The sequence below is a fragment of the Pogoniulus pusillus genome, chromosome 19 (assembly GCF_015220805.1).
Source record: "Pogoniulus pusillus isolate bPogPus1 chromosome 19, bPogPus1.pri, whole genome shotgun sequence".
In the NCBI taxonomy this organism is placed as follows: Eukaryota; Metazoa; Chordata; class Aves; order Piciformes; family Lybiidae; genus Pogoniulus; species Pogoniulus pusillus.
Window position 1 is genome coordinate 19572116 of NC_087282.1, and position 27800 is coordinate 19599915.

The window sequence follows — 27800 nt, forward strand, 5'->3', positions numbered from 1 at the left end:
TATAAAGGCAAATCGTGTTCCTGTGCTGTCAAGGTGGAAGCCTCATCCCTGCAGGTGTTCAAGGCCAGGTTGGATGAGGCTCTGGACAGCCTGATCTAGTGTGAGGTGCTCCTGCCCATGGCAGGGGAGTTGGAACAAGATGATCCTTGTGGTCCCTTCCAACCCTGACTGATTCTATGATTCTATGAAACTCAACAAAGGAAACAAGCATGCTCTTGGCCACGGCATTGTCAGAGATGTTTCTCCACAAGGTAATCCCTCTGTTTGGGTGTAGTCTGAGGCGTCTCTCAACAAGGTTATCCTTCCTGGTATTGATGAGACTTTGCACCACTTCAAGGGACTAAGTGGAATTTGGTAACAGAATGTCTGGACCAGGACTTTGCATCAGAGAAAACCCCATGCTTATTGGAAGGTGTTTTGACTCCTAGTCCTGGGACACAGCTAACCATATCATACTGACACCTTCACTGCACAATTCTGCAGTGGGTTAGTTGTGTGTGAACTTAAACTGTTTGTACAGGAACACTTCTTCTGAAGCATCATTATGGCCAATTAGCTTCCATTTAAACTGGCTCCTAACAGAGGTAAATAAACATGAAAAGGAGTGGTTTTACCCAGCCTATGGAAACCACAGTATATACCAGCTGATAATCAGTGCACCTTCCTTGATCAGATAGGAACTGAGCCCTCCCAATTTAAATTTTGTCCTGAACACAAAGAACTTACAAGGAGTGTTAAATCTCAGCTCTTAAATGCAAGTTACCTTCGAATAGGGTGAAAACAAAACACAACTGATACTGCATAAACGCTGCTCAGCACTCTATGGATATTTAGAGGGAAAAAAGAGAAAAAAAATGAATTAATGCTTAAAAATTTGGTAGGTCAGGAAAAAAAAAATGAGTAACTTTTCCTTGCACAAAGAAGTATCTTTCTCGTGCTCTGCAAGAAACAAAAACAGTCACAAGGAATTACAGTGCCTGCTTAAAAAATGACAGTGGCAAACTTTAACATTGTTCAACTCTAACAAGACTGTAAAGCAAAAGGGAAACTCCTGGGGAAAACTGAGAATAAGGTTTCTTAATCTTACACTCAAGGGCTGCAAATGTGCAGGCTCAATACCTCACAATCCTTTTTTGAGTAAATAAAGGTTTAAAAATGCTCTTTCTTTAGCGTGACTGAATTCCTTTCCAATGTGACCTCAACATGCCATTCCTCTATCTTTATCTGCCGACACAGCAGAGCTGTTGACCTTTCACCACTGACCTGCGCAATCAATAAACAGCCGACAAACTATCTGCCCAGAAATGCTCCACGGACAAGTTTCTCCTTCACTCTCTGCACCACCAAGCTCTCTCCTTCCCTAACTTTTCCTCGGGCCCTCGGCCGTGCGTCAGTGTGACTTCACAAACAGCACAGCGCTCAGAAATATGTTTTCCTGGGCATTCCCTATCCAAACACATTAAACCCCTAAGTGGTTTTGCTGTTGTCTAGGGTACCATAAACCGTAGAAGAGTTCTCCATCGTGCTAAGCACTTTGTGCTGACTTCCAAGGATAGAACCCAAACTCATGTAACTTAAATATGCACAAACTGGGGGATGGCTTAGATAATTATTTCAGGGGGAAAAAAAAAGTGTATCTTCTTAAGCACTTGCCCAAAGACCAATTGGCAAAGTCTCTTGAAGAGTTTAATTAAGCAAACAAACAAGCAAAAAAGATCACAGTGCATTTACAGATGTCTGGAACAAGAGAAAGAAACGCCAGGAGATGTGGGTGGTATTAGTGATGCCTTTCAGGTGACTTCCACTGCTATGAATTCAGTGGTATTGTTACACTACAAGAAAAAGGATCCAATGCAGCATCTCTAGCAATATGATTTAAGAAGGCACTGCATACTTTTCGACTCAAACAGATCCATATTTTAAGGCACTACAAAATAGGGAATAAATAAAGTGTTTTATTAGGGTGCAGAAAAAGGAACAGTCAATCCCTGCAGTGCCTACAGCAAACATACTGAAGCATTGATCAAGATCTGAAGAGCCAAAAGAATGGAAACTATTAGGGCTCAGCCATAAGCAGAAATGAAACTAATTAGTCCATAGAGTCTTTATCAAATTGAGTGAACGCAAAGGTAAAGCAAAGGTGCAAGTATTGAAAAGGAACTTAAGGTTATTAAAACTGAAAGAACAACAGTTTAAAGACCTTGTTCCCACGGCACCTAAAATGCTTAACAGAGATGGAGTTTCCCTCTATTTATACATACACACATTAACTTTTCTTAGTGTACATGTATTTTTATATGTATAAAATTGAAGGAACACTTGCAATGCCTCTTAAAATGTTACTAATATTTCCCAGAGCAAGATAGCTGACATCAAAACTCTATAAGCCTGCTAAAATCTGTTTGAAACACTTTCTGATATGATGTGCATATGCCAGGAGACTGATTTATTGTTTCTCTCCCCACCATTTAAAAACCAAACGCTCGCGTGATTACAACTGTGTTTTGATTTGTTCTGTTCAATTAATAATGTAAATCAGTACCTCTAACTTGAAAGTATGTTCATTGCACAGTTTCAGGAGGCATTAATGACAAAGATTAGTTCTTCACAGGGCAGTGGCATCAGAAGTTTAAGAAAAGGGATCAAGTGATTAACCTACTCGTTAGAGAAGTGAAAGTGTTTGCATTATTACCTGCACAGCAGTGAGCCGAAGTGTGTGTAGCAGCTATCACTTCTTTATTATTACTATAAGCAAGCAAGCATGGGTCAGACTTCAGTATTTAACATATTGCAATGAAGGATCAATACAACATTCCACTGAATTTAAACTTCAAGCAGATAAGAGCAGTCAAACTCTTTGACTAAAAAACCTTTCTCATTTAGTCCAGACCTTATAGCCTGATCCTCCAAGTAAGATTTCATAGGCAGGAGCCCTTGAATTTCACCAGCACTTGGGCTACTTTCATGCATGATCAGGGTGCAAGAGATGCTGAGGCTCCCTGAAAGCACAAGAAAATCACCTGCACCAAGCCCCATGTATTTCTGAGGCATCTGCCAATAATCTGCTAATAACTTGGTGAAGTGCAAGAACATACACTCCAGATTCTGATGTTACAGATGTTTCCCAGCGTGAGAGTGGGAGTCAAACCTCTTATTTGGAACTGTTTACATAAACCGACACAAGTTTCCAGTCATGAGAGTCTGCAGCCCAGGACCAGTAAGCAGAGTTTCCAGAAAATCTGGGCCTCCCTCCTGTCTGGTTTTACAAGTGCAGTTCACAGGCACCAAGGCAGGACGCTGGGTCAGGAAAGGAAGTGGTGTGACTCCACCAGATGAGGCAGAGATGCAACCAGGAGCCCTTGGCTACCAGCCACGATCCTTGCCTGACTCACGCTGTATCTGAAGCTGCATCGCTCCACCATGCCGCATGGTCACTGTGCTCGGATGAGAGGGATGAGCTCTGACTATTACAGGTGGAAGAAAATGCAAGCCCACCTTTCCTTGTTTTTTGCTCCTGTAACATGCAGAATGCCCTTGAAATCCCAGTGCTCTACAGGTCAAAGCTACGTAGGAATATCTGAACTGTGATAGGCTTTCAGGTTCCCCCCCCCACCTCCTTCTCTTTTAATCTAGATGGAATGAATTGTAAGTGCTGCTTAGGAAGAAAACAAGAATGCAGAGCTGGAGAAATGCCTTAAGTAGGTATATTAATAAACAGGCTCATAATTTCTTATCTTTGATGGTATTCAGTACTATTTTAAATATTCTCCAAAGAATCACAAACATACAGAAGGTCATATATAAAATCCCCAATGAAGCAATTTAATGCTAAATTAAAGCTGAAACTAGGTAAGCTCAACTCTTGGGATCTGGGGTATTTTCAAAGACTAAAATAGAATCAACACTACCCAAGAACACCTCATGTTTTTCAGATTTTTGAGTATGTATTTCCTAAATGAAAGAGAGCAGGTTTAGCTGGTTCTTACAGCTTAGCAAAAAACAATTTCATTTCCAAGCCAATTGTATATTGATGGTTGGTAACAATGGTTTTAATTTCTAAAAAGAGAATGGAAAAAAGTTGTGCGTTTCTGAAACACTTCCAGAAATTTTCCTTTGAGAACATGCACAGTGAAAAGTATACAAACAGGCATTAAACATGAATGTAATTTAATAAACATCCACTCAGCTATATGGTGTGATAAATAGGTAATAAGAATGTAATACAGGCATTTAGTTTTCAGCTTCCAAAGGAGCTGGAAGCTAAAACAATAATACTTTCATTAGACTATCCTGCCTGGCATCAAGAGCCAATTTCCACCTATTAATATGGATTTCTATTACCTGCCTTGTGAATACTGTTAACCCATTTATCAAGCATGAAGCCGTACTTTTGTCACTTATTACAAGCAGAAGGATTGCTAGACTATGTAACATTAGAGCATCAGATTAAATCATTTGACCTAGAAGACAAAAACATTCTGCTTACATTTAAAATGGAAAAAAAACCAAACCCTCAGACTATCCCTGCTCGTATTACAGCTAATAAAACCTCTTGCAGGATCAAAGCCTGCCTCGCTGTGTTGGAAAACAAAACAAAACCCCCAAACATCCTCACAACTCCCCCCAAAAATCACTGTCTGCAGTCGAATTGTAAACTCAGTGCATGTGCAATTAAACATGCCTCATTGGCTCTCTTGATATGTCAATAGTGGGTAGGAGGAGGTTGATTTAAGTTAAACGACTCAAGTCTTACTGAACATTTGCCCCTTTCTGCGTCCTCTAAGCAAAGCATCATTTAACAGAACAACCTCAGCCAAATATGAGGAGCTGGGAATTAAGTGTTTATTATTCAGATTACAGTGGTGCCCAGAACATGCCAGGCACTTCCACAAGCACAGAGGGAGGTGCCGGGACAGATCCCTTTCTCGGCTCCTGATTTACACCATAAGCAAACGTGCCCTCCAAGCATGAAGCTGCGCTACTGCTCCGCTCCCTTGTGACCAGGGAGATGAATGGAGAGACTAGGGTGCTATCGCAGAGATGACAGGCATTCCTCAATTAATCATGTTTGTTGCTAAACACACTAAATTCCCACTTTCCCACAGTGCAGAAGTCTCCTTGTCCTCACACCCGGTTCTCAGCTGCAGCGAGTTGCACTTAGCAGCTACTGGGTCCAAATGAGCATTGGCTTTAGCCCCCTTGCTATCTCACTGCTCGCTTTCCTGCTAGGATATTAAGACCATAAAATTTTTCTTCCTATTCACATTGGATCAGATGATAAACCATGTCTACTTCCATGCCTATGATAAAAGCTTCATGATATCCACCTCACTCCCTTTCTCTGGAGTGATGACCCAAGAGAAGTACTTGTATTCCTCCCACTCTTACACATCTCAGCTACAGATGCCAAAAATACTTAAGAGCTCAATCCACAAGGGAGAGAGAGAGAATCCAGTAAAGCTGCAGAATGTGAGCAAAGTTTCTGAGTTACAGCACTTCACTGAATGCAGACCAGAAAATTTGGAGTCATCGAAGATAGGTGAATTTTTCAACTGGGTTGTCTCAGCTTTCCTCGCCTCATTCCCCACTGCTGTAACTCAGCAAACCTAATTTACATGACTTTCAAAGTTTGGTACTGGTTTACCCCACTCACCTGGATATCCTTGCTCTAATTCAATTTTGTCAAACCACTGAAATCGTCCAGTGTGTTCTTTCAGTAAGATTTCCATATAACTTCCACTTCTGTCTTGGCAGAGACCCTCACAGGCTGTAGTGGACCAAGAGACCTCCAAGACTCTTACCAAGGAAAGAACATTTCTCTTTTCCTTCTCTGAAATCTCACAGTGATCACTAAGTCAGCAAGCTTCTCAGAAGTCACTGAGCAATTGATGGCTCATTATGCTCCGCCATCACATCATTACCATGAGTAATTCTCAGTGCAGTTGGCCAGTCTTACATCCTTTTCAAAGGATTGGAGGAAATACTGCAGCTTCCTGAAACAGATTTCGAATTCCTCTCGTCCTCTGGGATAGTCATTTTATCTTGTATTTTACCTCTATCGCACACTGCAAGTTCATCCATACCCATTTCTTTCTCAGTGGTCCTGTAATCCTTTTCTATTCATGCTACAGCTCAGCACAAGGATGGGTGTTATTTCTATAAGCCAAGTACTCAGGAGGTTCTATCAATATGCATGCGTGATGCAAGGAAGAAATATATTTCTGCTGAAGAAGAATCAGAAGTTGGGGTCAGACACTTTATATTTTAGCCAGATTTTGATAAGACATATTAGGAATTCATAGGGCTTTTATCATTTCCAATAGCAAGAGGATTAGACCCTATGCTGACAAGAGCAAGAACACCAATTGTTAAAAGAAATATGCACCACGCTGAAATATAGCAGAGCACCCGAAAGACGTAACATACTGTCTGATAAAAACACTGTGAGCACTTGCAAACTCAGCCCAGTGAGGACTTGCAGAGTCAGTGCTTCATTTCTCTGGCAGAGCAAAAATGGCAATGTTCTAATGCTCAAAAATGCAACAGAAGTACAAAGGGAAATCATGATTTAAACCGAGGCCTCACACAATGGCAGAGATTCAAACTAGGGGTAACATGCTGATGCTTGGGCCAGAGGACAGAAAAACAAACAGTAAAAAAAAAAATCTTCATTTGAACTCAAAAATTGTATCTAGGAAGCTTGCAATATTGATTAAAACACTCAAATCTTAATTAAAAAAAAAACAACAGGGCTTGTTTGTTTGTTTTGCTTTTTGATTTAAGGAAGGGTAAAGATATGGGCTCAATAGTAATAACACTTCCCCTCCTGCCTGAAGAAAGACCCCAAAACCATCTCAAATTCACCCTTCTTTCCCCTAAAATATGCAGAGCACTGCAAATGTGTTACAAACTAAATGACTTTTTGTACTGAACTTCTAAAACTCTTGACTTTTAATAAGGTCGTGCATCATTTGATTTTAATTACAGATTTTTTTATCCTTTAAATTTGACTAAAAATGATGTGATTTACAAAGCAAACAAGCCAGTTAAACAAAGCTAATTAAATTCACTAGAGACAGCCTTGCTTTTCCCCTCAGTGAGTGTTTATTTCAGCTCCCAGTGCTCTGATAGCTCCTGACAGCTTGCTGGGACACAAGAAAGAAGTAGGTCAGGGTAAGCCGGAATCAGCAACAGAGGATCCCATTAGACAGGCTTGTAGGGTAATACTGAGATCGAGGAAGTGTGTGATGTAGTGACAGTGTTAGAGACACATAACAAACAGCCTGAGGACAGCCTCCAGCAGAACCGGTACATTTATCTTCTCTGTGTTATAATGACCCCTCTTGCAGCTTATCCAGTTTATGGTTTCTCCTACAAGAGGTGCTGCATAAACCTAATGACAAAAACGCGCTCCAGACGATGCCGAGCCAGCGGCAGCACTAGCAGGGGCTCTCCTCCCACCCAGCCCTTGCCCTTTGGGTTACGGAGCCTGCCAGCTTCCAGTGGTAGGAAGAATCCGTCCCTCTCTGTCTAGCTGGGAATGCAGGGAGGAATCTCACTGCACACAGAGATCAAAGGAGAAGAAGACTGGTTCCTCCCAAACAGCTTCTAAAACATTACACTGGTGATTATGGTTGTGGTGCCTGCACTGGATCTGAAAATTTCAAGCACCTAGTAGCAAGAAAAGCTGCCGTGGCAGCATGGGAACATAGCAAAGCCACATTACAGGCCACAAGAGACACCTGCTTCTTACTGAGCTGTTGCGTGTGGGCTCCTGGTGAACACCATCTAGGTTCCTACATGCCATCTGAACTGGTAGGAGGGTTTGGGTATGTTTTCTCCTACCACACAGCACCACTGCCTTTGGGAGCAGCTATTGGCAGACAGGAGAGGCTGAGATACCTGTGGTTTCTGCTAGCTTTCTCAGCTGGGATCACTGTGTAAGGATGGAACATCGGTGGAACCAGGGAGAACAGCAACAACGAAAAGACCAAAGTAATCAATGGAAAACAAAAAATGCTTTTACATTTCCACCACTGTATTAGATTCCTTAATGCAAAGGGTATTTTTGCTGGATGTGTGTATATACCTGGACACTTGCTAATGTACCTCTTCCCTTTCCAAGAAAAGGATAGCAGTTGGGATTTTTTTTTAATGCCTTGGCAATAAGAACAAAATAAATGCAGCATCATAAACTCTGTGGTGTAATATTAAGTCAGAGAGAAGTGAAAAAGCAGAGCTCTAACTCTCCTTATTCTCATGACTACTGCTCACACCATTAAAAGCTGAAAGTATCTGCCCCCATCTCCAGCAGCATTGTACATATCCCAAACATTTCAGTTATGAGAGTCTATTTCTCAGGCTTACAGCAGCAGCCAGAGAGATTCTGCTCAGCTCCAAACTGTAGCTTACACTAAAAGGAGAGCACAAGTGTGTGCTAGCTCAGAAAATAGGTACGTTTGACAGGAACGATTTAAATTGCCATGGGCATAAACAAACACAAATGGAGACTGTTGTTTTGTTTTGTTCAGAGCTCAATACACTCACTTTGCTTAGAGATGTCTCCAGCATCCACTTTACTTGAAGAGCTCAAGTGACTCCACGTCCACAAACGACGGAGGCCGTACTAAAGCTTGCATTGTTTCAGGAGTTTAATTTTTGTCAGCTCAACCTCATTTTAATCTTCCTTCAATACAGCGTATCAGGCTCAGCATTTATCCCCTTCTTTGTTTCCAGTTACAGTCTTTCCACAACACATGTCCTGTGCTAGCACTGCTTGCATCCTGATCTTCAGGGGGTCACCACTACATGGTCACTTGCCCCCACCTGTTTTACAACACACCACTTCTCTTTCCTGCAGTTTTTGCTTAAGCAGACAGTTCCCCTGAGCTGGCAGGGATTTTGTCCGAGGGACACCTATTTGGTCCAACATTAAACAGCTAGGGAAAATCCCTACCTGGGATTTTAGAGTGTTAAACGCCCTAAAGAAAAAACATGTGTGCCCTAACAAAAATATGCACTAAGATAAACGCATTAAAATAAAGAAAGACAACGAGAATCATCAGAGCAGCACTGCCTGCAAGGAAGGGAGGAAGCTTTTAACAGCACTAAAATATAAAATTGATTTGTACACATATTTGATAAAAATCAATACAATTAGCAAGTAACTGAATACTAGAAAGGGAAATTGATTGCTCCAGGGCCCAGAGGACTCGGGGCAATCAGTCCATTCTTCTAGCTCCTCCACTCTTAATAAAAATTTACTTTTTCATAATCCTGCCTGAACTCTTTGCCCATTAATAATGCTACTAAATAGCTCTTCTTTTACCACTATTATTGCAGACCTGCTTGAATTACATTTAGAGGCAGTTTCAAGTGGCATGTCCTGGTCATTTTGCTATCTGCAGCACAAACCTCCAAGCAATAGCATAAAAGAATACTGCCTAATGAACAGGAGCACAGGAACACTTGAGAAGAGCTTATAAAATTAAGTACCAAAGTTTAAATAAACGGATTACCATAGAATTGATTTGCTACATCAATTTGGTCAGCTTTTGCTGATACATCATTCCTTCCTCAAAGGAGAAGAGCCACCGTTTCAAAACAACTAATTAAACATTTTGAACCGTGGCCTTACACGGGGTGCAGGGCTGCACTCCTCTGCTCTCCTGTCTCCTTCCTCTCGAGGAGTGATTCCTCACTGCAGCATGAAAATCGTTACTCCACGTGAAATAGGAGACTGGATTTACAGTCAAATCCAGAGTAAATTAAGTGGCTTTCACAGCCACCATCTCTGAGCAGATTCCAGTTCCAGGCATGGGCATCTCCTCTTCCTTCACTAAGGTGGGACTGGAGGAACTAAAACACAATTGCTCTTCCCTGCACAGAGGGCAGGAAGCTCAAGTCCAGCACAGCCTTGCCAGGTAAGGATTTCTATTACAGTCAACCGACTATGATCTGATCCAGGGGGCACACAACTGGTATGCATCTACAAAGGAGGTTTCTCTTTCAAAAGGTCAGATGCCTTCTCAGATAAGAACTTTCTCAGATGTTAAGCTTTGTCCATTGACTCATCTTGATTGGAAACTCCTTAATTCAAAAACTGCCTCTGGGCCCTGAACAACTCTGCCAGTCTGCGGCTGCGAGTGACACCTTTGCTGTTAACTAGGGCCCTGATTCAGCAATGTACTTGAGCATACACTCTAATCAAGCCCCCTCAGTAGCCCTATCCAAGCCAAAGGTAAAGAACTAATGTTTCCATATTAATGGGAGACCTCCATGCTTAAAATTCAACAATGTAATTCGAGCACTTTCTAATACATCTCAAAAAGAACATCTCAATAAGTCAACTGAGTTGCCTAAAAACATGTATGCCCCTAATCAAATTCACTCCAGCAGAAACTCTTCTAGTCCAGAAATCTCTACATGTGCTTATGTTTCCAATGGTCCAGCCAGGCCTGTGACTAAACCAAGCAGTGTATCAGCCTAAGAAAAGGTCCACAGATGCTGGGGAACTCAAATCAGTCACCTGTGGGTATCCCTCCGTAAGGGTGGATGAGGGATTGCAGCACCAAGGGAGCACAGTGCATCACTCAACAAGTGCCACAGGTGAAGCTGCAGCACCTGCTAAGCTGCTTCCTAAATTCTTATGATGTTCTTACTCAAAAGTTTCTCTATCTGCTTCTTATTACAAAGAAGAAACATCAGTTTGGACACAGAAAGAGAAACAAAAAAAAATACAGTTTTGCACCAGCCTTCTTTGCAAACATGAGCAAACTACTACTACGTTCTCTTTGCTTCAGTTTCCCTGCCTTTATTAACGAAGAGGAGACATTACAACCTATTTTGTTCAACTCATGCACCTTTTGTGAAGATGAAATGCTTGTTCTCTGTAAAGCACTTGGAAGATGAAAGGCATCAGGTAAATATCAATCATAGTCACCACACCTACCAACAGGATCTCCAGTATACTGATTTAGATTTCTGTTTGAAGAGTCTTTCTTTGAGCAATTCAGGAACAATGCTCTCCTGGAGTAGTAGAGCTGAACTAAAGCTAGTCAAGAATTCCCATGTTAATCGGTCTGGTAGCCTTCAGAAGATCATAAGAAGGATGATGCTACCATTTCAAAGAATAGCACAGTGTCACAGAATGAATTACATCAAACTGGCTGAAGCCCATTTACAGCATGACCATGGAGGAAACTGTAGTAGAGTTCACCCACCGACATTCATCTCAGGGCATACACACTTGTAAATCAGCTCCTATTCAATAATGAAATGTCGAGTGACTCATTCTTTCTACGTGTGAGAAAGCTCTCAGAGAGAACCAAAGAACCTTGTACTTTCCTGTCTGCCTTTATGAACGCTGAATTACGTCTCCTTACTCTGGAGGAACTAGAATGCTTCAGAGCCAGCTGTAAAAGAGAACATTGCTGTCTTAGGCTGACAGAATCTAAGAACACATTAAGATCTCAAATTTCTGTTAAAGGAGATTTGGAAAGATGGTTCATTAGCAGCTCAGCTGATCATCTGAACCAGCTTTCCAGGCATAGTGAGGTGCACTGATCTCACGCAGACGTGCCCACGGGGCTGGCCCAGGGAAGGCTAGCGACACTGCGCTGGGAATTTTTGCTGTTTCATGTGGGTCAAGTGCCAGATTAGTTACTTAACGTCTTAAGCAACTTCTGCAGCTCAAACTTAGCTCACACAAGCATAGTTGTCCTGCTAGCAGTAACCAGCAGGTTACCCGGGTGAAAGCAGTCTTCACTATCTCTGCCTGAACCAGTGAATTTACACAAGGACAGCAGTACAGACATACTGTGACTTTTGTCCCAGTGTTAGCCCTGGCTCCAAGCCAAGCAGCACTACTGCAGCTGCACCCTGAACAGCAGCTGGGTGCTTTGGTCAGCAGCTGGGTTGCCCAAGCACTGCACTCACCCAAATGAAAACCCTTCTAACGAAGTAAACCAAGACATGCCCATAATCACAGGGCAATCAAAGGTGCACAGCCCCAGCACTATGCCTGCTCCCTGCCACAGCTCTGCCTGCCTTTGAAGAGGCAACACTGAGTTAGATGTCTGGAGCGTATTCTCACTGCTGCTAAAAAAGTCCAATTTCTCCACCACAGCAATCACAATGAAGGTATGAAAGCAAGAGTACAAGTGAAAACCAAGACTCATAAACTTTAAAAAGACAACAGAGGTAGAAAACAACCGCACTGCCTGCAAGCTACCATCGAAGGAGCACAAACCAAGCTTCAACACAGAAACACTGTTTGAGTGCAAGCAATAGGAAATGCTGGACCTGGTGGACCAGGCACATGAAGGATCCCAAGCTTCCTGAGGTGAGCCTGGACCTGCAGTGCCTTCATCATCCTTCAGATACCTGCCCAGCTTCCTCAGCACTCCTTCTGTCTCTTCAGCTCTGCTCTGGCTTTGGCCCCAGCCCATCCCTGCACTCTGTCCCCTACCATTGCCTCCTTGTACTTTGGACCTCTTCACCTCTATGTCCTGATGTCTCTGGCTCTCCATCGGTGGCTTGGGCAGCATCAGCCTTAAGAGCCGGGCCAGCCAGCACCACAGAGCAGCTCAGCTCGTGCCTGTAGCGCTGGTCTACCTCCTTGCCAAGATCCAGCAGTACGCATAAACAAACAAATTACACTAGAGACACAGAGCTATGCTCCAAAAGGAAATGACCACTCGATGCTATTGCTTAACATTTCTTAATAATGAACATGTACTTCTTGAAAATATATGCCACCTAATACTCTTGGCATTGCAAACATGTACAACAGGTAATTTAAGTTAATAAAGCCCTAAGCTCCATGTGAAGTTTAACAGTTTGCTTCACTGCGCTTTGGGCAGCAGATGGTAAAGCACTCAGTGGTACATTTTCTGCAGTCCTTGCACAAAGGCCTGTACCTGTTTCTGTTCTGGGTGTGAATGCCAATGAAAGGATGTTTGTTGGACCATCTGAAGGCTGCAAAATGAGTGACCATTTTTAAATCTTGAAATAAGACACATAGTTGCCACTGTAGATTCTCCAAAGGGAGGAGTCATGGATGACAGAATCAGTCTGTTATCTGTTCATCTGCCATTCTTTGATACGGTAAAATTAATGCTACAGGCTGGCACAAGACTTCCAGTAATTAATCTGTGCCTTATCTGTATAAGTACCAACATCCAAACTCAGTTCCACACAGGCAAGTAGTGGAACTGACAACACTTGACACTGCTGCTGTAGCTCATAATACTTCTGAGCACACTGTCCTTAACACAGACTCCACACTGTACGTACACTGGCACATGGGTGTCAGAAGAAATCAGTCCAGAGAGCTTGAATTCCAAACTGCCTGTGTGGACAGTAGCTCAAATGCTCTATTTCTGGCTAGATGTTTGGGGGACGGGGTAGGAGAAAGAGAAGCTGACATGGGGAAAAAGAGAATTTGTAGATGATGTGTAGAGACAGAATGATTCTAAAGAAAGGGCAACTAAGACTAAGTCAAGGTTTCCCCATCTATATTAGAATGACTGAGAAACAAAGGAGTGAACAATAAATGGTTCAGCCTGTGAGATTCAAGATTTTCATAATTTATAACCAACAGAAGACACACATTTCTTCAAAACATAGAGCACACCTCCCAGCATCCAATTAATGGTGGTGTGTACAGTGAACATACTTACACCAATTGACTGGTCCAATGGCCACAGCTGCCTCTCAGCATTTCTGGAAGAAGCATTTGTGCAGCAGCACCATGCAGAATTGCTTCACATTTATTAACTTGTTTAGTTTTGATTGTTGGATTGGTTCCCCATTCCCAAGGCACTCAGATTTATTCTTTTAGCTTAACACTACAAAGTAATCAAATCTCTCTGTTACAGCTGACAGACTGTAGGAGCCCTGAAGGGGAAGGGAGAGCTGCATCAGGAGAAACATCTGCATTTTCGCTTACATCCTTTACACTTGCCCTCAACTTTAGAATTCACTCATCACTGGGATTCAAGAATGATGAACTCTAACTGACATAGGAACTTATTTGGAGATGCAAGATTTTCACTTGAAATTAAGACTGATCTACCTTCTGGGATCAGGGACCAAGATTCACTTCTCATAAAGACTGAAAAGCCTGGACATACTCTTCTCCTGCTACACATCCAACACAAGTATTGTTGCACCCGAGAAGACATCCTCTCAATGCTATGTAAAGTTCAAACAAACCAATCCTCAAGTAAAGGAAGGAGATGAGGTGAAGGATTCAAATATGACTTTGTGCCCTTCCATCAAATGTACAGAATAGGTAAAAAGACAAAGACAAAAGGAGATGGCTCACAGAGTCAAAATTAATATGGAAGCTGAGAAAACGGGCATGTCTTAAGTTGGATTTTGACTTGTGTGTCTTCAGCACATTTTATTTTCAGCTTTATGTAATGCAAGAGTAGAAAGTGCTTAGCATACAACCCATGATGTGGAAGACAGAGAATATTTTGAGTTAGATAAATTCCAACGCCCTTGTCTAATGTTACTCACTGCAAAATGAGAAAGAAACAAGTACTTGCATGGTCCTGTGTCTTTAGAAATAATCTGAATGACCCACTGCTTAAAGTATAGAAAGGGTCCCCTGTTACTAAAATCCAAACCTGTTTCATTTTAGACTGTACTTAGACTGACAAGGTAAGGCTTGAAGAAAACTGAGACAAACAACAAAACAAAAACTTCATGGAGTCCATGGTCAAATAATCTTGCAGAGTTTGGATTTAATACACCAACAATGTCAGGCATTTCAATGCAGTAGCATCCAAACTGGATATTTACTGCTTGGTAGTGAGTAACCCTTTGAAAAGGGAGGAACACAAATTCCTTTTTAATGAGTCACCATTTGGCAGTCAGAGATCAAAACCTTTTGCCTGTATTTCTGACTGCAAGATTGTATATACTTGGGTTTTTTTCAGTCTGGGTGACTTTATTTAACTCAACACAGAAAGAAAATAACTATGTTAAGAGAGTAGAAAAAGTGACATCTTTTAAAAGCACCTGGCCATCACCATGAGCTACTGGGTTCCTTAAATACCACATGAACTCAGAAACTGCTTCTCCATGATAATTTGGAAATGTGAAAATCCTGGTAAGATTTAAAGTAAGGAGTCAAAACAAAATTAAATAAAACTCAGTATCTGTTCTGATAACCACAAGAAATGATCATTTTGCTATTCTTAAGACTATTCAAATATCATTCTTGATTGTTCTTATAATAACGAAAATGCTTATATACTAAATGTTACTCATGTATAGGAAAACAGCTTTCCATGTGTGACAAATACCTTCATAAAATACTCATTTGTTCACCTTTGCCCCAAACTTAACTGACAAAGATCTGTGACAGAGAATAAAACATTAAAGTACATGCCTGGGAGTTGATGCCATTTTTGTCTTTAAAGAGTTTGTTTCCCCTTACATCAGACCCTGAAGTTTCAGCAGAAAGGAATATATTATGCTGTGATGTGAGGAGGGTACTGATGCTCAGGCAAGACCTCACCTGGAGTACGGTGTCAAGCTCTGAAGCCTCCAACACAGGAAGGACATACATCTGATGGAGCAAGTCCAGAGGAGGGTCAGAAGATTATCAGGGGTCTGGAACACCTCTCCTATGCGAGCAGGCTGAGGCAGCTGGGGCTGTTCAGCCTGGAGAAGAGAAGGCTCCAGGGAGCCATAAGAGCGTCGGGAAAGGGCCTGTTTCCAAAGGCCTGCAGTGATAGGATGAGGAGCAGTGGCTTGAAATTAGAGAAAAGTAGATTTAGAGTCGATGTTAGGAACATCCAACATTCCACCATGAGGGTGGTGGAACACTGGAACAAGTTGCCCAGGCAGATAGTTGAGGCCCCATCCCTGGACATATTCAAGGTCAGGCTTGACAAGGCTCTGAGCAACCTGACCTAGTGGAGGATGTCCCTGCTCACAGCATGGGGGCTGGACTAGACGACCTTTGGAGGTCCCTTTCGACCCAAACCTTTCTGTGATTCTATGAAAATAATAAAAATAAACCCCACCTGCACTGGCATTACAGCCAAAGCAAAGAAATAAAACTAATTCACACTCAGAGGGTTGTAAAGTTGTGATAGTTAGAAGCAAGCTAGAATGTTTTGGTAAAAGAACTTGATAACAGGCAGTGAAATGAAAAACAATTGATGTCAACTTCTCTCACAGTCTCGCTGAGAGCTCTGGGAAGAAGAAGTAAACTTTCTCCATTTTGTCTTTTTCTTCTGCCTTTGCCTTCAGACCTGGTCACATCTCATTAACCTTGCTCCCACTAACCTTGCTCCCTAACCTCTTGGCTGCACCTCTCTTCTTCCTGAGAACTGGGGTAAGGTTGAGAGGGCTGGGGGAGGTGTTGGGGTGGTTTGAGAGCCCCTCCTGGGGACTCAGGTTTCTGGGAGGGGAGTTGTGCTTTTGTATTGTTTATCCTTTGTATATTTCTGTATATAATTGTATATAACTGTATATATTGTAAATAGCTGCTTGTAAATTCTGCTAGCTGTAAATAAATTGCTTCATCTATATTCCCAGGGTCCATCTGAGTTAGCTGGGGCAAATACAAAGTGTGGGGGGGCGGGTAAGAGCCCAAACCATCACAAAAGTGTACCTGCCTTTGTTTTGAATAGAATCTCCAACTATGTGAAGAGTCCCTAAAGATCTCAGCTAGTAACAAGCAGAAAAGCTTCAAATTGTTCTATGAAAACTCATATTGACAAAAATTAGAGCAGGGACCTGCCACTCCCACACACAGCTATCGAACAGCCGTCCTGTGTAACTACTGATCAGCACAAGTGTCTCCGTACCATCAGCTCACTGAACCATCCCATCCTGTACCTCAGCTGATCCTAATTTATGTTCAATTTACTTGTAGATTGGAAGTAATTAGAGTAAATAATTACAGTAACTGGTTACAGTTTGGGAATTGAGAGAACTGAAGAAAGAATTGAGAGAAATATCCTGATCTAGTACTGTAAAGAGAATCAATCATCCATCACCTTCCGTCAGTCCTTTTGGCAATCCTGTGTCACTGTTGTCACAAGCCTGGACAACAATGCCACATTAATTCTCCTTTTCATAAAGAGACTACAAGATTTGACTTGGTAACTGTGTCCTACCTGACCTTGAGACATCTTTGGGGGAAGTTTCCCATCAAACACAGTTACAGTTTCTACTGAAGGAGAATTGCTAGGTTGGGCCCACGCTTTGTAACTCAAATACATGACATAAAAAATAACAGCTGATCTTCTGTTTGCATCAGAAATCAATCATCAGTTCTGGAGCCCCTAGTACAAGAAGGATGTGGAGATGCTGGAGCGTGTCCCGAGAAGGGCCATGAGGATGATCAGAGGGCTGGAGCACCTCTCCTATGAGGACAGACTAAAAGAGTTGAGGCTGTTCAGTCTGGAGAAGAGGAGGCTCCCAGGTGACCTTCTTGTGGCCTTCCAGTATCTGAAGGGGGCTACACAAAAGCTGGGGAGGGACTTTTTAGGCCATGAGGGAGTGACAGGACTAGGGGGAATGGAGCAAAGCTGGAGGTGGGGAGATTCAGACTGGACACGAGGAGGAAGTTGGTCAGCAGGAGAGTGGTGAGAGCCTGGAATGGGTTGCCCAGGGAGGTGGTTGAGGCCTCATCCCTGGAGGTGTTTAAGGCCAGGCTGGATGAGGCTCTGGACAGCCTGGGTAGGGTGTCTCTGCTCAAGGCAGGGGGGCTGGAACTAGATGATCCTTGTGGTGCCTTCCAACCCTGACTGATTCTATGATTCTACAAATTCTGCAGACTTAACCCTAGGTGAGAAATTGCATTTTCAGTACCATCTCAGCAAACCCGCTCAGAGGTGACGAACGTGGGGCAGAACGAAGAGACAGCAACTGCAAATTTCTTATGTAACAGCAACAATCCTTCTAAATAGATTTACCCAAACTGCAAATAAGCTGCAACTCCCAATCCAAACCTTCCCAAAGGAGGGAGAAAAAAAGAACCTCTGTTGTAAATATGATGGGACACAGAACTATAAAAGAAAAAAGAAGTCCTGTTTCGTAACAGAAAGAGGCTCAGCCCCTCCCTTCAGGACGTGTGCTGCTGATGTCAGTGTGAGCAGCAGAAGAGGACATATGGCCTTTTGTACTGTTCCCAAGACGCCGCGTGTTACACCAAAGAAAAACACTCAAAAATCATTCCCCAGGCTGGAAGAAACCCAAGCCATTGTAAATGTTTGCTCCTTGCAACTTGGAAGACCTCTTTTTGGGAAAAACAAAACAAAACAAAACAAATAATCAATGAACCTCTCTTAGGGATATAATCCTAAACCCAAATGGTGGCAGGGATTCAAGCGGGAGCCGTGCGTTACGTTGGGAGAACCATGCACTATTCTGGGGAAACTTTTCCTTCCATGCTCATTTGAGCATTTCTCTGCAACTAGATATCATTTCTATTACTGTGGCTATGACTAACGAGTTAACAACTCTATTTACACTAGTACTGTTGTATCATTAGAAACAACAAGATTATGTACTTTAATTCTAATGCCAGCACAATTATTTTAACACCAAGTGTGTCAGATCTGACTCTATACCCCCTAAATTAATTTCAGAGTAGTGGCTAAATAAAATGACATACTTCTTTGTGCTTTTGTTATAACATGCTCATGTGCAGCAAACTGTGAAGAAAATGTAGTAATTAGAGGTTAAATTAATCCCTGACAGACAGGCAGCTTAGTAAAGCTGGGTCCTCTTCAGAAAACACAGCATACAGCTTGCCAGTCTTTCAGAATTAGGCACAAAGAACACGCGAGATTGGCAAGTCCCTCACCACTGCCATCCAACCAAAGTGTAAGGCTGAAAAGTCGGGGTAAGTCTTGGAGCAGCCAACAGCACCATGCAGATCTTGTGACAAATGTGATTTAGAGCTCCGAGCAATTGTTGCTACAGCCGCTCTAACTGCCTGATCAGGATCAACCACTTGAAATTAAAGACAGCCTTTTTCACAGCAGAACAGGCTTTTAACCAGCATATAATCAACCCTGAGACGTTAATAAAGGCAAACAATGGTATTATATTTCACAACATAACTAGAAAGCTACCTTGCTGCTTCTGATTTTAATGCTGTAATGGATTTCATTGCCCACAACAGAGCAAACGTGCCATGTTGTTCTGAAAACAATATACAAGTACATCTTGGATAGGTGTAACTCCCAAACCGGCTCAGAGTTCTAAGATACTTAGTTCCAGAAAGAGAAAGACTTCCACAGAAAAGCAAGAGTAAACCAACACAAGACAAAAGAAGCAGCCAGATCATGTTGATGATATCCAGCAGTTATTTCTTTTTGGTGTGTGTCAACAGAAGTAAATGTTTTTTCCGATCTCTCTAGCTGTGGCATGACAAAAGTAGCTGTTTTTTTTTAAATCCATGCAAACACAGCCTGTTCCCAGAGAAGGAGAAACCAAAGGGTGCTGGTTCTGTGCTGACTTCCCACACTGACAAGCCCTGGTGCAGGAATTGCAGAGGCACTACAGCATCCATCCCACTTCACTTATATCTTACCTCCGAAGGTGGAAGGTACAAAAAACTGGCTTCCCCCTGGGCTAACACTGATGCCACTCAATAGATTGCCTGACATGGGGTGAAACAATAATGTATTTAACACCCTCCCCTGCCGAGGTAATCTATAGCACGTCTGGGACAGGATAAGCCCCCAGCTGTCCCTGCCTGAACGGGAAAGCACAACTGACACCTGCAGTTGTATCACTAGGTAAATTCAAAGGGGGGAAAAAAAAGGGGGTGGTGTGGTGGAAAGGCTTTACAAGTAAAGGAAAAGCAAAACAGGGGGCTTGTGGAGATTGCAGATCAGTGTAGGAGCACATTAACACCACCAGTATTTCTCTACTACCCAGACCATCAATTATTAACAAATTAGGACATGTCTGATGGGGTACTTATGTAACACTTCTTTATCAATAAAACTGCCAAGTACCTTGCAGGGAAAAGCAGAGCAGATTCCAACAAGTCATAATATGATGCCTCCCTTTGGACAGGGTACGGTGGTGAATTCCAGTCTCGTCCTGCTCAGCCCGGCCACCCATCCCCAAAGAGCAATTTTGGATAGCCCGGCAGCCCCCGCACGAAGCCTGGGGCGCACCCCAGCCTCCCGTGCGCAACAGCCCTTTAATCAGGTCAGCGCTTATCAATGGCTCATTGTAGCGATGAGGCAGCGCTCGGACTGAAGGACTATATGAAATCCCACATCCTCCTGCATCTCCCACGCCTGGGCCCCACTGGCACTTTGTTGGCCCCACGGAAACAGCCAGTGGCTGCACTCTCTGGGCACAGCCCACATCTCCCAGCTGGTCCAGCTGGCTGGCCTGTGTGGCTGGGAGGGGAGGAAGGAAACCCGTATCTCTTTCCTCTGCTCTACCCCTTTTGGACACTGCTGTTCCACAATGTCCTTCACACTGCTTTGCTTCCATTTCCTTTTTCCAAGAGGTGAGAATTAGCAGGGATGAGGGGCACAGAAAAACCCCTCTTCCCTACTCAAGGGCCTGATCACCGGATGTTAGGGGTTGGAAAGGACCCAAGGAGATCATCGAGTCCAATCCACCTGCCAGAGCAGGACAATACTATCTAACACAGATCCTTGAGTCCTTAATTCTAGAATCAATACTGAGTCTCACCTACTGAAAAAAAAAAGGCTGCTAGGCTGGGCCACAACAGGAGAAGGACTGGTATTCCTTGAGTCCTTAATTCTAGAATCAATACTGAGTCTCACCTACTGAAAAAAAAAGACTGCTAGGCTGGGCCACAACAGGAGAAGGACTGGTATTCCTTGAGTCCTTAATTCTAGAATCAATACTGAGTCTCACCTACTGAAAAAAAAAGACTGCTAGGCTGGGCCACAACAGGAGAAGGACTGGTATTCCTTGAGTCCTTAATTCTAGAATCAATACTGAGTCTCACCTACTGAAAAAAAAAGACTGCTAGGCTGGGCCACAACAGGAGAAGGACTGGTATTCCTTGAGTCCTTAATTCTAGAATCAATACTGAGTCTCACCTACTGAAAAAAAAAGACTGCTAGGCTGGGCCACAACAGGAGAAGGACTGCTATTCAGTCCTACTGCCTGGCCTCACAAACACCTTTCAGATCATCCAGGATGCACCCCGAAGTAAACAGCTCTGAAAAGAGCAACTGCAATTTTGCGGGTAAATGTTGCATTAAGTAACTATTTTCCTCCTTAAGGAGATGAACGACTTAGAACTGTATTTTCTTTCATTTAAAAACTGAAAATTATTATCGGTGAAGAGGCTTTCCCAGAGGAATAAAGATTCTCCATAGCTCATTTACATTTGCTAGCTATCCCTCTCTGACTGCACCACTCTCTGGTAGCACAACTGGTGACTTTGAAAACGATGGAGTCACATCCCAAGAGCCATAGCCCTGCCTATGCTGTCACCTGGAGATACACTTTCATTTTTAACAGAGCTAACAGGCTGGTCCATAGCAACTGCAATGAATACCCACCAGAAGACAAGGACATAAAGTGAAGCCTTTAACTGACAAAGACTTCAAGTTTCTGTGCAAAGCAGTAGCAGTAAAAATAAAGAACAGGGGAAGGAGACTGTGATGCAAGCACAGACTGTTCTCCCAAGCTTCCCTTCAGCTGCTGGCAGCCCTGAAATGGCCTATAGAAAGTTAAAACTGTGTTATTGATCACTGCCTATTCTGCAGGGCTGCCAGGTTTTTTAAGAATAAACAGTATTGTTCTTTTGTGGTTTTTTTTTTTTCACTTCAAACAATTCTCCAGTATCTTCCAATATCCAGTCCAATCTAAACTCCCACTAATGAGGGTAGCACTAAACACCTAAACAGTTTCTTCACGTATTTGTTCAGCAATTGCCTTTTTGAGTGCACTCCTTTTACAAGCACAGAAAACAAAACTCACTATGAGTATACAACAGTATTGTGCACATTTGGCATGTTAGAGCAATGCTCTGAAGTTCCCCTTCAAAATTACTGGCAAGGAAGAAAGTTCTGCATAATTTTAGCACTCAACATCTAAAAAAATTAGAACAGTCCCAACTGTTCTTTGAGATGTATAAAAGAACAGTTGAAAAACTTACAGTTGACTGGTGCTACCTAGGTTACCCGTCAATGGCATTGAAACTGGTATATTATTAAGAGAGGTGTATGATGGGAATTGGTTTATTGTGCTGATCCATAGTAACCAACTCCTGTTCGTCCATCATTTATCTCTCTCACCAGCGACATATGGGTTTGTCTATTCACACTCTCAGCATTCTCTCTGCTCCAACAAACAGTCAGCCTTTTCTGCTGGGATAAGGAGATTTTTTAGTTACATCCATTATGTGCGTATCAACATTTATGGCAGGAAGATAATTGCCAAAGAGCTCAAGGGGATAAAAGCTCCCTCTTTATAACACAAACCCCCTTAAAAAAAATCAATATTGATATAAAACAGTTCAATGCAAAGCCTTGGTGTGTCTTCTGCTTCCTTCAGTCCAAAATACTTTTTTTTTCCCTTTGCTTTTTAAACATAGTGAGTCAAACTGGAACATCAGGTAGAAAGCCTTCCTAATGAGTTACGCTGCTGCTCTTCCCATAGAGGGAAAAATAGCAGTATATAATATTAATTGTTTGTTAAAGAAGTGAGTAGCAAACGTGTCAGATACAAAGAGGATTCCTTGGAGAGGTGCCAGCATCATTTAAACTGATTTAGCCATCTTTATTTGGAGACCATACCAGCTGCTAATGAATCCTAACTTCTAGTCACCTTTGCCTAAATGCTGAAGAAGGCTGACGCCCAGAAACAGCCAGCAGGAGGGGAACAATGAAAACCTGGAGATCCTGTCTTTTCCCCTATTTCATGAGCTCAGGCAACCTTCTAGTACTCCATCTCTCAGTTTGAATAAATCCATTTGTCACAGCTTCTGCAAGATTTACTTCACTTTCCCATGGCTATGTACTCATAAAAGTTATTTTAAGACAACTTTCATCAGAGGAGCAAGTAACATAGAACATTTATTGATTAAATGACTGGGAACCAGTGAGTTGCACTGTACTTAACCTACAGGACGACTCACAGATTTTACTTACTGTTGTCCTTGCCCTTGTGTTACCTTCTGCCTTCCTAACTTTCGTCACTCATGAAGCCAGGACCCAGGTTGATCCTTGTCCTTACTGCTGCACCCAGGCAGGTTAGCCACCTGTCACTGAGGGCAGGAGTGTCAGCCTGACACCTTGGATCATGAACTCTCACAGTACATCTTCCTGTACATTCAGAAAGCCTCTAGCACAACAGCTCCCTGATCTCATTTTAAATCTCAAAATGCTACCACGCAGTAGCATTTGTAACAAGGTCAGTAAAAGAACCAAACACATTGTATTTATAAAACATTCCTCCCTGTGTAACAGGAAGCCATTAAAAAAAAAAAAATCACAAAATTTAACTGTGTCCTGTAATTACTAATCCTTCCCAAACCCTTCAACATTACTTTAGCTTAAAAAAACCCAAACAAACAAACAAACAAACAAAAACCCAAGAGATTTTACAGGTTCAAACTACTTAGCTACAAGGCACTAAAAGTGAAGCCCTATCAATATTTGCTTTTCTGATTCTCAAGTATTAAAGAAAAAAGAAACACACAAACAACCCCTCCTAAACCCCTGTAAAATAGCTAAATTAAGCTAAATTAAATTTGAGCTGCTCTGGTCTAACCATCAAACAGCTTTTCACTCACTGAGAGGAGCTGTTAACTGCATGCTACCTGCCTTACAATAGATACTATTTGTTTTTTATCCCTGAGCAACAGACTATTTCCTGGTTGAGTTTAAAAACTCGGTGACGTTCCAATTTCAACCCACACATATGTGTCACTGTCAACGTCAGTGGCAGGAAAACATTAGAAGTCACCCCTTGCTAATGCTTTCCTAACATGGAATTTCCTTGTTTCTCGTTCTCTCGGCCCACCTCCTTCCTTCAGCTGAGAGCATCTTTCCCAAATTGCCTTTTTTTTTCTTTCACCCCTTCCAAACATATGGCAGAGAGAGAAAACTGAAAATGGTCAGTGCCAGAACTAGATGGCTGCTTTTTTTTTGGGTGCCAGCGTATAACTCGCTCCGACTGCTCTTGCCTGCGTTTGCCTGGAGAGTGCGGCCGGAGGCTGGCAGCCCCCGGACGAGGCGGCTTCCCCTGAACGGTTCGGTTCGGAGCACTCGGCACCACCCCCGGGTATCCTGCTCGCACGGTAACACACAGCAATGTGCTTCGGCCAGCAGCCTGCTCTGGAGGTAACGAGGATACGCCGAGGGCAATAGTCCCCGCTTCTCCGGGGAATGCCACTGCACAGCCGCCGAGCCGGTGTCGGGGAACCGATCGTCTGCCCCAGGGCTGGGGGCAGCAAACAGCTGCTGGGTCCGGCAGGCCCAAGGCCGTTCCGGCTCCCTCTCTCCTAGAAGCACCATATGGTCCATCTCGCACATCAGCAGCTTTATTTCCCCATCAGCTCGGCCCAGAGGGGTAGCTCTGGGAGGGCCAGCCACCCTCTGCCCCTCGGCTCCCCGAGGCACGGGCATTAGGTATTACCCGGGGATTACAGGGCTAAGCAGGGAAACACTCACATTATATAACAGGGGGCGCATTTCGCCCCTCCCGGCGCTCCCACACCCCTCCCTCCCTCCTTCCGAGCCGAGGCGGCTGCACAGCAGCGGGAGGCGGCCGGAGCGGCGGCGGGGGGAGCCCGACGCCTCCGCCCCCGGCTCGGGGAAGGGGCCAGACGCAGTTAATCTCCCCGCTGGCTGCTCGGGGGAGGGTTTGCGGGGTGTCCCCCGGTGCCGGAGTAGGCGGCAGGCTCTTCCTGCAGCACCCATGCCAGCGCCCGGTGCCCGACGGGCTCATCTGCTTCCGACGGGAAGAGGCGAGGCGACCGCGCGTCCGCACGCCGCACCAGGGGCAGCACCAGGCACCGCGCCGGGCCGCGGCTCCGCGGCGCCTCCGGGTCCCCCGCACCCCAGCGCCGGGCTCCGCCGCCTCCCCCCGGCCGCCCTGCCGGGAGCACCGTGAAAAACAAAAGCGGCCTTTTAATTTATTGTTCCGGGGGGGGGGGGGGGGGGGGGGGGGGGGGGGGGGGGGGGAGGGGACAGGCAGGCGGTGTGAAAGGAAACCAAAGCCCATTTTCTTCCAGAAACGGCCGTTCTCCCCGGGATCCCTCAGAGTCACCCTGGTGACAGCACCCCCTCAGCCAAAGCCGAACAAAAGCCGTGCTGCCCTCGGCCTCGGCGCTCCCCCGAGCAGAGCAACAGGCCGGGAAAGGCGACGGAGGAGGGACCGGGAGGAGGGATCGCCTATTGACTGGGGGAGAGGGGCAGCCCCTGCCTCGGGAGAAGACGTGGGACCGAGTCAGCGAGCGCCTTGTTTACCCTGCAATTGCTCTAACCCTCGATCCTAATCACAGGATGAGAAACCAAAGCAGTTTAAATCGTGAGTCAGCATGCATTTTATTTCAAATACATGTATAGTCTCCGAGAGAGCGTCAAACGCGCGGCGTTTGCACCATCTCCCTCACTTTTAGGCTACTCCCGTTTGGAGAAAGGGGCACACACAAACACACGCACCCTAGTCTAAAACGGAGGCTGAGCGCTGGGCTCCACACTTTTCAGGAACAACCGAGGGCTCCTTTGGGCTCGGCGGAGCCTTTTGTTCAAAATCCTGCCTATATAACGTGCGCTTCAGCCTCCCAAAATAACCCGGCACGCCGCTGCCAGTGCAAATACCGGGAGTTATTAAATAATAACACAGACCGGCACTGGCCCCTCCGCATGTGACCCTTCCCAGAGGGCTGCCCCAGCGCTGCAGGGTCTGTCCCCCTTGCCGCTCTGGTCCGGGCTCTGTGTACCCGGGGACAGCACGATCCCGCGGCGCTGGGCGCACCGGCACTTCCCGCATTCCACTCGCCCCGGGGCCGACACCGGCAGCATCCCCACCCCCTCCTCTCCTCACCTCGCCCCCGAGCGTCGCCACACGAGCGATGACACGAAAACCCACCGAGCGGCCCCGGGTGCTGTCCGCCCGCCCGCCGCCCGGAGCCGACCTCTCCGCCGCCACAGACCGGCTGCCCCGCTGCCGTGCCGGAGAGCTCACCGCCCCGGAGAGCACCTTGTTCACCACCATTTTAAAGCCCGCGGACCCCCTCCTTTCGATAGTCTCCCTCCTCGCCCTGGACTGGCATCTGCTCTTACCGGAACGGAGAGCGAAATTTTTTACCCCAAGTTTATGGTTCCTTCTCTTCCATAGCCCCGGCGCAGCCACTACAAACACCAACCAGCTGGGCAGAGCCCGCCCAAGGTGGGCACTTTCCTGAGCCGCTTCTGCAAACTTTATAGCCCCGGCTGCAGCCGCGCCGAGTCCGGGCCAGCAACTCTTCCGAGGGTGGCTAAGTCAGTTTAAAGCAACTCCTACTTTTCCAGTACATATCGATTTCAAATGCTACTTACTGGAATATGTGGCTCCATGCGTGGTGCTTCTACCCGCTGGGAAACCAGCAGCATCTTGGACTGGGGATCAACCGGCTTTTAGATCCACTTTGGCTGTATTTAGCAAAACCCAGCACTGCGAAGGACTCTCAGACGGTTTTCTCCTTTTAGGTTCCAGACAAGTTCATCCTGGCGTTGCAGTTTGCTAATGATTCACTGTCTGTCTCAATCTGCTCACTACATTTCCATCAACCCACAGCTTCCTCACTTAGAAGGTGGAGTTTGTGGGGTTTAAGTTACTGATAGGCATATCTAAGTGCTGTGTCACTCAAAGAGGAGGAGACACACACACTCTCTCTCACACATACACACACACTCGCACACACAAGAACTGCTTCAGACTTAAAGGGGAAGTAGCACGTTCTTCTCTCCAGAAACTAGAAACCTCGCAGATCCGAGGATTGTATTTATTTTCTTCTGTGCATGAAGGCGAAAATCATGCAGCCCACAGCCAGTGTTTTAACACGTAAAATGCTGCTTAGCATGATTGGTGCCTTCTCTGCAAAGCTTCAAGTTCTTTTAGTACCACAGTAGGGTACCTCGGAAAGACACTGGCGATTAGTGGCATTTTTTCCCCCGAAAGTGTACAAATCACTGAAAAGAGAGCCCGAGGCATGAAGTAAAAAGGTTTCGGTTATTCTTAAGAGTCTTTCCTGTCTCCTTATGCCCTTACGATACAATATTCAGCACTCTTAACACTCATAAAAGGGTTAAACTCCTCTCACACAGGTGAACTCAGGTTACCGAGAAGGAAACAGCAGAGTTGTTTCGGTTTTCCCCTCCGTGCTATGTACGTGTAATTGTGAAGACAGATACAACTCGGAATAGAGACCTGCCGTAAAACCATGTACTTCTCATATGACTTTAAATGTGCTTGTTACAAGCTGCAACCTCTGAATATTAATTTTGACAGCTGAGAACCTAATCGTACCTCCTCTTGGACTGCACAGAAAGCACTGTGAAGAGCAAGCTGCAGGCAGCTAGGAGAGCACACCGGGTCCACAAATAATTGCTGGTATAATTTCTTTTCATTACCTTGTTAAATCACTATGACTGTTGCTCCTGTCCTAATACATTGGAAGTGCTAGAAACGCTGTCCTGGTACACTGACTCAGTGGATGAGATGCAAGAGACCTAACACCATTTGTAATAAAATGTCTAATTTCTAAACAATTTCTAGAATAGCAGTACTAGTAAATTATGCCCTGTAAAATGAATAAGAAAGTTATT

The 27800-nt window shown here is 44.4% G+C and overlaps 1 protein-coding gene and 1 long non-coding RNA gene across 2 annotated transcripts in view; one reads left to right on the forward strand and one right to left on the reverse strand.

Moving 5' to 3' along the window:
* Positions 1–26790, reverse strand: part of MAMLD1 (mastermind like domain containing 1) — an 87072-nt gene extending 60282 nt beyond the window's left edge. Inside the window, exon 1 of the mRNA XM_064159584.1 lies at positions 26532–26790. Coding sequence (XP_064015654.1) covers positions 26532–26585 — 54 coding nt within the window. The 5' untranslated portion in view covers positions 26586–26790. The remainder of the gene's footprint in view (positions 1–26531) is intronic.
* On the forward strand, positions 24225–26611 carry LOC135184077 (uncharacterized). Its single transcript, XR_010305852.1, has 3 exons — positions 24225–24329; positions 25223–25518; positions 26332–26611. It is a non-coding gene; the product is annotated as an uncharacterized LOC135184077 (long non-coding RNA).
* Positions 26791–27800: the final 1010 nt, after the last annotated feature.